This window comes from Macrosteles quadrilineatus, unplaced genomic scaffold, assembly GCF_028750875.1.
Source record: "Macrosteles quadrilineatus isolate MER2022 unplaced genomic scaffold, UCM_ALF_1.0 Scaffold_7__1_contigs__length_78375512, whole genome shotgun sequence".
Classification (NCBI taxonomy): domain Eukaryota; kingdom Metazoa; phylum Arthropoda; class Insecta; order Hemiptera; family Cicadellidae; genus Macrosteles; species Macrosteles quadrilineatus.
Window position 1 is genome coordinate 17,200,465 of NW_026542600.1, and position 13,351 is coordinate 17,213,815.

Genomic DNA, 13,351 nt, shown 5'->3' on the forward strand with positions numbered 1-13,351 from the left:
TAAAGTCAAAAAATTTAAATTTTAAACCTATATTCTATTAAATTATCATTGTCCATCTTGTTGATTGTTACAAACAGTACTCAAAATACAAACGCAACCATTTAAATGACAATAACACTATTTCCTAACCTTAAACAGTTCCGTCAGGCGTCCGAAGAATCAAAAAGTATCGTTGGAAAGAAATCTGAAATTGACTGACGGATGCCAGCAGAGTGACTGACGGGACTGCAACGGATGAGTGTAGATAGCGCAATAGAAAATCCATCAACGAATATTTTTGTTAACTGTGACGTGCCTGAAGTGACTTTACTGTGACGTGCCGTAACTGTTGTGTGTGAATCGACCTTAAGTAGCCCCCCTCTACAGTCACCAAGGGGTCCGCCAGCAGTCAGGACTTCTGCCTTCTCATTGGCCGGCTACGTCATCTACTCACTGTGCGAGATCAACAGCAAACAGTTTACACTCAACAAGGTAAAGCACGGTTCAGCTAGCTTATAGAGAATATACAGGGTGTCTACCAGTCACAGAAGTGACTTAGTTCACGGAAAAGTCTCTGACTACGGAGTCACGGAAGTCACTGAAAAGTAACAAATTTTCATTTTAAGGTCGCCCAAGTCATGAAAAATCGGGCCTAGCTAAAATAAAGTTTCCCAGACTTGTCTTTGGTTTGAACCTTTTGCAGGTATTGATTAAATTCATAATGCAAAATCAATGAGCGTGAATATATCTTGGTAGGCAATCAGCTCAAATTATTGCGGCACAAACTATTGAATGTCTGACTCTTTCATGTTCAAGTTACTGAAAATTATTATTTTAGAAGTACCAACAGTTGTGTGTTTTTCCGACTTTTTAGGGATGTTACTTCGATGTATTCATTCAGCTTAGTGAATACACAATTAATAGAGCCATTGAATCTTATTAAACCAACGAAAAGGGCTGTGCATGTTTACCAGCGTTACTCAGCAATAAAAACCATTTAATTTTTCTCTAAAAGACATTTTTTACAGTTAACCGGTAACTTGACCAGATGGTAAAAAATGCCCAAACTATATACTACAAAAAAGTTAATTCCAGAGCCCTTTTAATGCCCTTGGTTTGTGAAATTTATTAATTCGGCTTATATTTATCTTAACAAACAGATAATTCATCTGCAGAAGAAGTTCATTGTGCTCTTATTGTGTCTAATAACTTACAAATACAGAAACCTTGCCTAAAATAGTTCCTATATCTTGACAGATGTTTTGCAGTGGCCTATTACAGACCGTGGCCAACTTGATTGGCCTTAAGTGAGATTTTTGAAAATAAAACTACACTTCGACTGTAAAACAAATTTCACAGAGAGTAATTACCATTTAAGCAGTTACTCTCATGAGTGAAAAGTCGTGTTCCTTTTGAACTAGATCCCTTCATCCTTCCTAAGATAAGTTGATTAACAACAATGCATGTAAACGTCACTCTTTACGTAACAATTTACAGTATTTGCATTTTGGAAATGCAGCATTGCTTTGTCATTTGCATTATTTGTTGCCAATGAAGCCGCATAACCATATGAACGAGGTTACTCATTTCAATAATAAAAGCCAGTTTCACTACAAGTATATTCCTTTAAACCTAAAATTCCGAAAATATATTATATTGAAAACTTTATGTAACTGATAAGGTTCATGACAACTGACATCCGCATGTCATGGAATCAATGTTATGCTAAAAAAATATTATTGCTAAATTTAGAGGGTTATTCATTAGCACAGAAGTACGGTATGATGACCGTCGTGACGAAGGAAAAATAAAACTTACACAACTTTAGGGTGAGACTTCCTTTGAAGTAAGAACGTGCCTTCTCAACAAACAGATATAAAAATAAACCCAGATTTAATCTACATAACACTGATGAAATCGCAGAAGTGTGTACCGCAAAATATCCACCAATACGATTTTAATACTATTTAAAGATTCTACCAAAAGCATTCTATATACTATATTCATCGAGAAGAAGTTAACATAGGAACAATAACTCCTATGACTGATGTTATATAATGATCAACCATATTTTGTAACTAACGCAATAGTCGTTATTGTTTCTACACCTATTTACTCATTTCACTATTTACTATTTTTACTATTGTTATATAATAATTACTATTTACTAATTTACTCATTAAACAATGCTAACGGCTAAATTTTTTTTACAATTTCACTCTTTTTGTCGCAATTAGAAGAGTTGTTGTAAGCCTTTTAAGCAACCGTTGATTTCGACGGGTTTCACCTAGTATTCTCTATAAGAATAACATGGAAATTTTAACATAAAATTTTTTTTTAATATTCTACATAACTAATAACTGTAAAAAACATTTTGACATGCTGAATTATTTGTTTTTAAGCTCTTAAAAAAGGTTTAGAAAGAATTTGGGAAATTTTGGGTTTTGATGGTTAAAAATGAGAAAAACCTATTTTCACCCCATCAATTTCCCTGTAAGACCCCGTTGCCATGGTCCGATCATGCTGGTTCGCGATCTCATCCAAGTTTATCCCACCTTACACCTTCAAACCAAATTGCATCAAAATCAGGCAAAAATTACTCAAGTTATCGTATTCACGGACACATATATAACCCTATATATATATTTACACATAGAAAGCAGACTCTACTCTGATGCAAAATCATTCCGTATCATTTAAGTCTTTCATCATTCCTCCTCAAGACCATGGAACGGCAGGTGGAGAGGCACATAAGAAAGGGTGTACTTCTCAACACACCTCTTCATTGCAATCAACACGCCTACCAGCCAGGCAAGTCCTGCGAAACCGCTCTGCACGAGTTGGTCAGTAGAATTGAGGACAGCCTGACTGGAAATCGTTCTATGCACCTTCATGGATATTGAAGGAGCACTCGACAATGTAACATACGGAGCAATGGTGCGGGGAGTTTGTGAGCGTGGACTCGAGCAATCTCTGTGTAGATGGACAGAGTCTATGCTTCTCAAGACGCACCGTAGCCGACTTTCTTGGTAAAAAAATTGTGATCGCACCCACAAAAGGATGTCCACAGGGAGGTGTACTTTCACCCTTACTGTAGAACCTTGTGGTTTGTCCTGCTTCTTCAGACTAACCCAACGAAAAGAGTAATTCAGTTACAATTATTATTAAAACTGTTAAGTTAAAATAAACGAAAAATGTATATCGTGTGTGTTGTTAGCAAAAGTATTAAAAACTAACCGTATTTAAAGATGAGGATGTTTTTAGAATAAGCTGGTTTTGGATTAGAAACTTATTACTCTGGATAGCTTAGAATTATGATGTAAAAGTATCTTATGAATAAAACCATTTACTCTATGAATGAACAGGAGCAAGTAAAGCCGTCCTCTTTCTCTTTGTCTATCTACAGTGCGAGTGCACTACAAAATTGTAAGTCTTAAAAAGTAAACAAATAACAAGAATGACGGAATGTTATCCCATAAGGCCCATGTGAAATTTTCAAAAGGTTGTACTCATATTATGGCTAAAATAGATTTTCCTGGCTATACCACTGTTCTAGAACTTATTTTTGACACATAACTTAGTTATACCGTAAGTATAAACGTACAAGAGTGAGGCCATCTCCTTCACGAGGTCGAGGAGGCAGGACGATGGTCAACACCTCCACCTAGACGGGGCCGACATCCCATGGAAGCGCCGGGTGAAGTACCTCGGCGTCCTGCTGGATCAGCGACTCACCCTGATCCCCACGTCGAGAGGGTCTGCGACCTCGCCAGGAAAGGTCTTGGCGCCATCCGCCCGCTGCTCAGGTCACGGAAGTTGTCGACGGTTGCAAGAGTCCGACTCTACACGGCCCTGCTTCGGCCTGTCCTCACGTACGCAGCCCCTGCATGGTACCACCTCACCTGCAGAACCGCTAGACGGAGGCTGCTCGTCGTCCAGAGCAAGGCTCTTCGGCAGGCGACAGATTCACCCTGGTACGTGAGGAACTCCGTCATCAGGGACTCCACAGCAGTGACAACTCTCCGAGACTTCGTAGACGGCCTTCGAGCGAGACTTGAAGAGACGGCGGATGTTTCTCCGTGGGAACATATCAGGGACCTGGTCGCTGAGGATGTTCCGCAGCTCCGCCCCCAGATCAACGAATAACCCCCGGGAACGACGTTGACGTCTACAGGTAGCTGAGCTACCAGGGCTTGGACCCACAGCAGACCGGAAGTATATGCTCCCAGCGAGCAGGCACTTCCCCCAGACGTGGCGCTAGTCGCCACAATCATATGAACTTGGACTTGGACTAGTATAAACGTGTTTATATGTGCCAATTCCGTGATCGAAGAACAAATTTTCAAACTTTATTCATATTATATACAGGATAATGAACTATCTGAATGAAAAAAGTAAATATTTATTTTGGTTATTCTATATAATAGTATCAATTTTAATGAATTTAACTTTTTAAATCAAACACTTAACTTAAGTAATTAACTTAATTAAGTATACTCGAGAATAATCAAATTATCATGTAGGGATTATTTGTAAAATGTAAATAATTTAAAAATTATTAATATAAGGTAGATTAATTGTATTATTACTAGCTTGAGTAACATTAAAAAGGTAGCGTAACTTTTAGCCAAATAAACATAAAGCTCAGACAATTTTAAATCAATTTCTGGCAAGGAATAACATGACAGTGTCACGAAAAGAAATTTAATGTACAGATGGTTCTGCAAACATTATAACTTGAATATAAACACTCTCTTTCACAATACGGTTTGACATTGTTTCCTACAGAGTTAAATGAACACATGGTTTTGCCTCCTACGCCATACGCCATCCTGGGGTTGAGATACAATGCACAGTCTCTGTAGCAACCTACACTGTAAATGTAACGTGAAAGTGAAAAAGAAAGGTTTTGTTTGGTTATTTTGATAAATATAACAAAGAAACATGTTTATAATAAAATAAATAATTTTGACTGATGGGTTCAATGGGTGGACACTGACGTTTGCGATTTTCCCTACGCTGAGGGATCATACTACTTTTTTTGTCATAGTACGCTAGGCACGAGCCCAGAATTGTTCTTCACATTACTTCAGGCTAGACCTAGGGGTTACGGCATTATCACTTAGATAAAATCAATTGGTGATCTGGCGGGGTTTGAGCCCGGGACCCCAGGAACCGGAGTCCAGCGCTCTAACCACTACTGAGTGATCATACTACTGGATCTGGCTTATGAGCTACCGTTTCTTGTTATGGTTTGAGATATTTCTAGAATACTACGTTTTCAGTTTACGTAGTCATGTGATTTATTGTATTTAGGGGGTAGCGGATTTCTACCCCCGGATATTTACCCCCATGAAAAAACGCCTACGTCATTTTGACGTCACGAGGGGCGGGGCTTATACACGTTCGAGAAACAGCCCGCGACTGGAAATCTACCCCCGGACATCTACCCCCAGACATCTACCCCCAGACATCTACCCCCGGACATCTACCCCCGGACATTTACCCCCGGACATCCACCCCCGGAAATTTACCCCCGGAAATCTACCCCCCGTGGTCAGCTCTGCCGTGTATCGGCCAATATTCATTATGTTGTATAATTGATTTTATAAATTGCTTTACCTTCTTATATCCAGTAGTAAACATGCGATATGTCGATGTCTGTTTTAACATTATCCATATTTATAATTCAATAAGTTGTAACAGTACTTTTCAACCCGACCTACTTCACAGATTTTTACGATTGAGGTGTCTTTTAAAAGCTTAAGATCTAGCGCAGCACAAAATGGTAATTAAAAGGATATTTCGATTATGGCTTCAAAAGGTTGACCCCTAAGCCTTTGATTTATTCCTATAGGTCGGCCGCTTAGAAAACGACCTCCTCCAGCATTGGTTTAGCATTAGCGCGCAGGTCGTTTTCTAAACGGCCGAACTATAGAAGGTGCTTCCAATGGTTGACCAACTTTTACAAACACTATACAGTAACAGTTTAAAAGTGAAATGTGAGTAGTACTCATCAGATCAATTTTTAAGTCAGGTTGTGAAAACATGAATAGATCGTCTGCAACTGTAAACAGGAGATGAAAAAGCTATGAAAATAATATAATATAATATTGCGCACTTTTCACATGGTCAAGTTACATCGTACTGAACCAGAACCATTGTTTTTACACACATTTCTTAAAGGATAAAGTGAATAAACTGTGGTGAACTTCCGGTTTATTCAATGTAGGCCTAGTAGTAATAATTGTTTAGTAAACTAAAACTCATTTGTAAACTGTTTAATTGAGAAAGAGGATCAAAAGTTTTCATCAATAAAAGTCAGGTGTATAATGGCAAATTTTTCATATCACCTAGTAGTAAAAAAAATAGTTTCTAAGATTTTAGATGCGTACTAAGAAAGGATTTTAAAGTATTTTCTCTTTAAGACTTAAAATAAAAAAAATATTCAAATTTAATTTTTGTATTTTGTATTATTTTGTATTATAATTATATTTTGTATCATATTTTGTATTATAAATATATTTTTTATATTTGTAATTTTTCATCAATAAAAGTTAGGTGTATAATGGCAAATTTTTCATATCACCTAGTAGTAAAAAATTTAGTTTCTAAGATTTTAGATGCGTACCAAGAAAGGATTTTAAAGTATTTTCTCTTAAAGACCTGAAATAAGACAATTATTCAAATTCAAAATAATGGCCACATTCAAATTTTTAAGCATAGCCTAATAAATCTTTTATATCTTATCTTTTAATACATATATACGCCTAAATACCCCCATTGCAGCACATTCGTATATTCAGGGAATCTATAAAGTCTTATTGGAAAATCCTGCCTTAAAACAAAACTTGTCAACTTATTTCCATAAATAAGTGTTCAAAAGATTCATTCATAAGAATACCATATAGGAAGTGAATATGCAGGTTTCCTGCCAGTAAAATGTTAAAATGAGGAATTTAATGTAATATACAGAACAGAATTAGGTGAAACCCGTCGACATTGACGGTTACTTTCAAGGCTTATGATAATTCATATAACTGCGATAAATAGATTGAAGTAATACAAATTTTGAGCATTTAGCTCTTTAGCTTTTTTGATGAGTAATAAGTGTAAAAGCAATAATGACTATTGCGTTAGTTACAAAATATGGTTGATCATTCAATGAATAAAATAATTCCCATACCGTACGTCATAAGAGTTATAATTAACCGGTTTCTCTTCTTTTTGAAGAACCTTTAAATAGTATTAAAATCGTATTGGTCAATCTTTTGTGATAAACACTTTCGATCCGCGCTTAGCATGCGCCGTTAGCTGTTACTGTATGTGAAAGTAACAATGGGGGGTTGAAAAGGACTGTTACAACTTATTGAATTATAAATATGGATAATGTTAAAACAGACATCGACATATCGCATGTTTACTACTGGATATAAGAAGGTAAAGCAATTTATAAAATCAATTATACAACATAATGGATATTGGCCGATACACGGCAGAGCTGACCACGGGGGGTAGATGTCCGGGGGTAGATGTCCGGGGGTAGATGTCTGGGGGTAGATGGCCGGGGGTAGATTTCCAGTCGCGGGCTGTTTCTCAAACGTGTATAAGCCCCGCCCCTCGTGACGTCAAAATGACGTAGGCGTTTTTTCATGGGGGTAAATATCCGGGGGTAGAAATCCGGCGACCCGTATTTTAAACAAACATAAACACTTTAAACCCAAACAATTACAAGCAAGAACTTAGCTTAAGGAATATTAATGCGAAATAAATGAAGAACTTAAAGGAATACTAAATTTGCTTATTCGGTAGCGCAAAGGAACTGCGCTAATTTGGATTACGATAATTTATAACTTTGGTTTGATCTTAAGAAAACATTTGTATCCTGGAAGCCAATATAAATTTACAACCTTTAAGGTTATATTTTGATTAATGATCAGACTCGTATCATAAGCTTTTTCAACATCCAATGATCAGCGACTAGACGACATCCCAGGATAATCTCGGAAAGAGGCTGAACTGCGGGTGGCGACAGAGGACAGACTGGCGACATACAGGTTCGTACCTGTCTAAAAACCGAAGTGGCAGTCAAAGCGGTTGATAACATCCCTCTGACGGGGTTTGTACTTAATCAAAGTTCGGAGCTTACCATTAGCGTATCAAAGAGGGAGGAGAAAAACGATTCGACGGAAGATGAAAGTCTATGTGAGGTCTGGCGGTCTGTATTCCTTACAAATGTTTGGTATTGGAATAGATAAAAAGAGTATAGACATGTCTAGGAGGTGTTATTCCAAATCCTAAGTAGGTTTGATCAAAATTTATAAATGATTATCCACCTGCAAGAATTTAATTTCTGCTTTTAATATTATGGCTGTATTGCAACTTTAAAAAATTTTTGTTTAACTGTTACATTTTCCTTAGATTTTCCCTAGGTTTTTATATCAATTAATCTTTTACTTATTTAAAATATGATATCAGAATGAGAATGTTGTACTGTAGCATTCATGTAAGCTGGAATTGACAGTGTTAATTTGTGAAGAAATTTATGTTTTAACTTAAAATTTTCACATTACTTAATCCCTTCTATACACACTTCCGCTTATATACACTTCTGCTGGGTGTACGAAAAAGTTAAGATGAGTTTATAGTTTCCAAAACAATAAAGATAGACACGTTTTCAAAGTGTTTAAAATGTTTTTATAATATATTTATGGTAGTATTATTGAACGTTGGCCAGCCAAAATATAACAAACCTGAATCATCTGCGGTTCATGACTCAATCTTCATAAAACTTGCATTATATTAGTTTTTGTATTTTACAAATATCATAACTAAACACTGGAAATGTTTAATTAAGTATATAAATAAAGGAAAAGATCAATAAGGTTTAGGCTTTTAGATATAGTGTTTAATAACTGACAGTACATATCTGATGCTAATGTTGGCATTTTGATCGTATTGTGTTTTTTTATTTATTTGTACTCAAACAGATACTCTATAAGGAGGTGGATACCATAGACGTAACTGTCGGTTAAAAAAGAGGACTGAACAATTGTTTTTGTACTTTTTATTGTTGGAAAGTAAGTTCTTTGTTTTAATAACAAATTTAAATACCACAAAAAACTAAGAAGTATAGTCTATTAGAGCTATTTGAATCTAAAGCGTGTGTTCCTTTCCTTAGCCTCTTAATTAGGTATCCACCCTTTACACTTAGAAGACAGCTCAGTCCAAGTAAATAAATATGAGTCAACTTTATTATTATATGTACTTAAATATACATTTCACTACAGATATTTATTATAAACGTTCTTGCTTTCAAGAATCAAGAATCAATATGATAGTTTTTTGGTTAAATTTTGTGATGAAACAGAAAGAAGTTAAATATCCGATATAATATTTGTATTTGATCGATAAGGGATATTATTGAAAATTAATTTCCCATAACCTGTAAAATCAACTAGTTTTAAGAATCTTATATTTCAATACAAGCATTGTAAAACAGCATATATAAGTTTATCAGTATGTATAATCGACCTATGATTCACTATCAGGGAGGCAGCAATGACGTATGGTTTCGATATCATTATCGCTGTGTTCTGAGCTCTTGGTCACTCCAGTTTTATCCCGTGACAGGTGAAGTCCTTCTACTTGAGCTTCTAGTGCTACTTGAGCTTCTAGTGCTACTTGAGCTTCTAGTGCTACTTGAGCTTCTAGTGCTACTTGAGCTTCTAGTGCTACTTGAGCTTCTAGTGCTACTTGAGCTTCTAGTGCTACTTGAGCTTCTGCGACTACTTGAGTTTCTGCGACTACTTGAGCTTCTGCGACTACTTGACCTTCTAGTGCTACTTGAGCTTCTAGTGCTACTTGAGCTTCTAGTGCTACTTGAGCTTCTAGTGCTACTTGAGCTTCTAGTGCTACTTGAGCTTCTAGTGCTACTTGAGCTTCTGGTACTACTTGAGCTTCTAGTACTACTTGAGCTTCTAGTGCTACTTGAGCTTCTAGTGCTACTTGAGCTTCTAGTGCTACTTGGGCTTCTGTGACTACTTGAGCTCTGCGACTACTTGGGCTTCTGCGAATACTTGAGCTTCTAGTGCTACTTGATCTTCTACTGCTACTTGAGCTTCTGCGACTACTTGAGTTTCTGCGACTACTTGAGCTTCTGCGACTACTTGACCTTCTAGTGCTACTTGGGCTTCTGCGTACTACTTGAGCTTCTGCGACTACTTGAGCTTCTGCGACTACTTGACCTTCTAGTGCTACTTGGGCTTCTGCGACTACTTGAGCTACACGATGGCTTCAGGACATAGCTACTTCTCAATGGAACGACTACGAGAAAGGAAGTCCAATCGACTAGTGCAGTCGACCGCAGTTTTAGTGTTTATAGCACTTGTGTTATACCTTCGCGTTCTCTTCTCAAGCGGTAAGGAATGTTATTTTATCTAGAATATAGCTAACTCACTAATAAGTGTTTAAGATAAACTAGCTACGACCTAAGAGGTATTGGTACATTGAACCGTCCCATTTTTGAAATAGATTACAAAAATAACTCTAAACGCCCTTTAAAAGATCAACATAGAGTTAAATATACTGTATATTAATTGTAAAAAATAGTACTAATAAAATACGGTAGGGCATTTCTTCGATGAGAAAAATTAATAATGTTTATTGCAGTAGTAAGACTTGTGACGGATTATAGCCGATTGTATTTATATTTTATAGTTTATAATTAATAATCAATCGCAGAACTCCAACCTCCCTGACTGACCTCAGAACTCTAACCTGTTCCAAATTGCATAACTGAAAGAAAACGCTCCGGAACGAATTTCTGTAGAAATGCCTTCATAAACAGTCCCTAACCGATTAAACTTGTTCAAAACAGTGCCTTGGCATCATATTCTTATCGGAGAGGTTCCTTTCAAAGATACAAATGTGATACTTTAATTCTAATAGCGAATATAATTTTTTTGTGCCATATAACACTTACCAAAGAAATGTTGGGGAATAACTTATTATACCTTCCATGTAAAGGGAATTCTAAGACCCAATTCTGAGGAATATGTTAGCTACAACAAGTTAACTCTTATGCATAGAACTTACTTTATTGTCTTGTAATTTTATACATATTTATTTAAAAACTGATCAAACTTTGACTGGAAGTAAACACATGCCGTGGTATGTATGTCGGAGCAAAGCCTGGCCGGTCTATAGACTTTCTGAGCAATACCTTTATTAAAGACGCGTTATTCGGAGCTATGCCTAGAGGAGTGATATCGCACATCGCTCCATGTTGAACATTACTTTAAATTTTTTAAAGACTTATATATTCCCATCGTAGTATGCTGGGCTCGGATATTCTTCATATTAATTCGGGCTAGGCCTTCGGGGTGAGGAATTATGCCAATCAACTTATGCAATTGTGATTGGCGGAATTTTAACCCTGGACATCAGGAACCGAAAAGCAACGCCCTACCACTAAACTAGATCCATCAAAAATTAGATGCAACTAAGAAGTAACCTATCAACAATTACTTTAAATATTTTCTAGGCAAAAATGTTGGTTCACGGAACCTTTGGGGCTTATTTGCGGACCCCAAGACCGATCTGAAAAACGAATCTTAACGTTACGAATCAGCCAGTTAAAAAGCTATTATTTGGGTGCTTTTGGCAAAAAAGGCTCTTTTTTCCTATGCGAAATAAGAAAAAATGTTACAAACACGGGAAGGAAAACGTGTCCATTCTAAACACGAATATTATAAAATACCCTGTATGGATCATAAACATAAACAAATGACGTTTTTGCCCGAAAGTAAACAAAACCATATGTCAATTAATGCTATTTGTATAGAAATTTTGTTTACTATTGGGCCAAAAACGTCATTTGTTTATGTTTATGATCCATACCGGGTCTTTTCTAGTATTCGTGATTCTAAACGGAGTTTAAAAAATACTGTACGCTATAAAACGTGGTGTAGACGTGTAGACAGGTTTATCAATTATTTTATTGCCATTTATGATGGAAAAATAGAGACAGACACTAAATAGTATATTTCCTACCTAGGGCCGAAAATGTTCTCGACTTTGTCTCGAACTTAAACATGATCTCGATCCAGCAAAACCCTTTCGGCCCGTGGTACGAACACTATTTTCTCCACACTATACAAAATTGAGAAAATAAATACAGTAAATGCACACTCAACATAACTAAAACTTTAAGGTAATGTTAAGAAATAAAAGGATTTAGCAGAAATAACAACTAGTTGCTATGTAGCGCAATAAAACAAGTCTACTGGAATGCATTGCTTGTGTATTTTATATACAGCTGGTTTAGCTGATTAGGAACAGCTGATGTTTGGCCATAGGATGTAAAACCCTGCTCGGCCCCCAAATGACGACGACAGCTGGCTTTTCAGCCCTGGACAGCAAAAAACAGCTTAAACATTACAGTGAGGTAAAAATTAAATATTCAACAGTGGTTGAAATTCTGTAAGCTTGTAATTATTATTTCTTTATGTTAAAACAATTTGTGAAGTTAAAATTTTATGGTTTTAGTGATTATAATAATTTATTTGGGGGGAAACGGACTTTCGGCCTGCGCTGCCCCTGACTCGGCCTGGGCTGCCCCTATTATGTGGTGTAAAGGGTAGGTTTCTCGGGAGTAGGTACCTGACCTGAGCTTGCGCTTTACCCACTAAATCCCAGGAATCTCCCGGAAATACCTGTGGGGTGGTGGATAGGCCCGTCAACACAGGAAACAGGGCAAATAGCATTGGAGCCAACCTTCTAGGAAATACATTACTATTGTATTAGAATACTGCTGTAATCTTTGGCATTAACGACTCAGGAAGTGATGGTGTCTACGGGTGGTGGATATCCGCCCCAAATAAACCTATTTTTGTTTCAAAATTTTAGATTCAAAAATACGCAAATTCTTACTACATATAATAAATCTTTTATGCTTCTTTTAATACTGTATATGATAGTGGTTTTTAGTAATGTATTATGACAAATTTAAATGTAAAATACTTGCAGTTATTTGAACTTGAATTCATTATTTCTTAGGCCGCGAACGCTAAATATGTAACAGATGTTCGTGTACAGTAGTTAAACAATAAAAAATAGTGCATTTCATCACTAGAGGGTACCTATTTAACAGTACTGTATTACGAAACATTTATGTGTAAAATACTTATAGTAATTTGAACTTGAATTCTTTATTTCGTTGGCCGCGAACACTAAATATAAAAGTAACAGATGTTTGTGTAAGGTAGTAAAACAATACAAAATAGTGCATTTCATCACTAGAAGGTGTCTATTTAACTTAACTGTATTACGAAATCTTTAAATGCAAAATACTTGTAGTAATTTTAACTTG

At 36.3% G+C, this 13,351-nt stretch overlaps 1 protein-coding gene across 1 annotated transcript in view; it reads right to left on the bottom strand.

Annotated features, from left to right (window-relative positions):
- Positions 1-9,598: 9,598 nt before the first annotated feature.
- The window catches only part of LOC128998829 (uncharacterized), a 45,953-nt gene continuing 42,200 nt past the window's right edge, over positions 9,599-13,351 (bottom strand). Inside the window, exons 4-5 of the mRNA XM_054425186.1 lie at positions 9,862-10,262; positions 9,599-9,817 (exon numbers count right to left, since the gene is read on the bottom strand). Coding sequence (XP_054281161.1) covers positions 9,599-9,817; positions 9,862-10,262 — 620 coding nt within the window. The remainder of the gene's footprint in view (positions 9,818-9,861; positions 10,263-13,351) is intronic.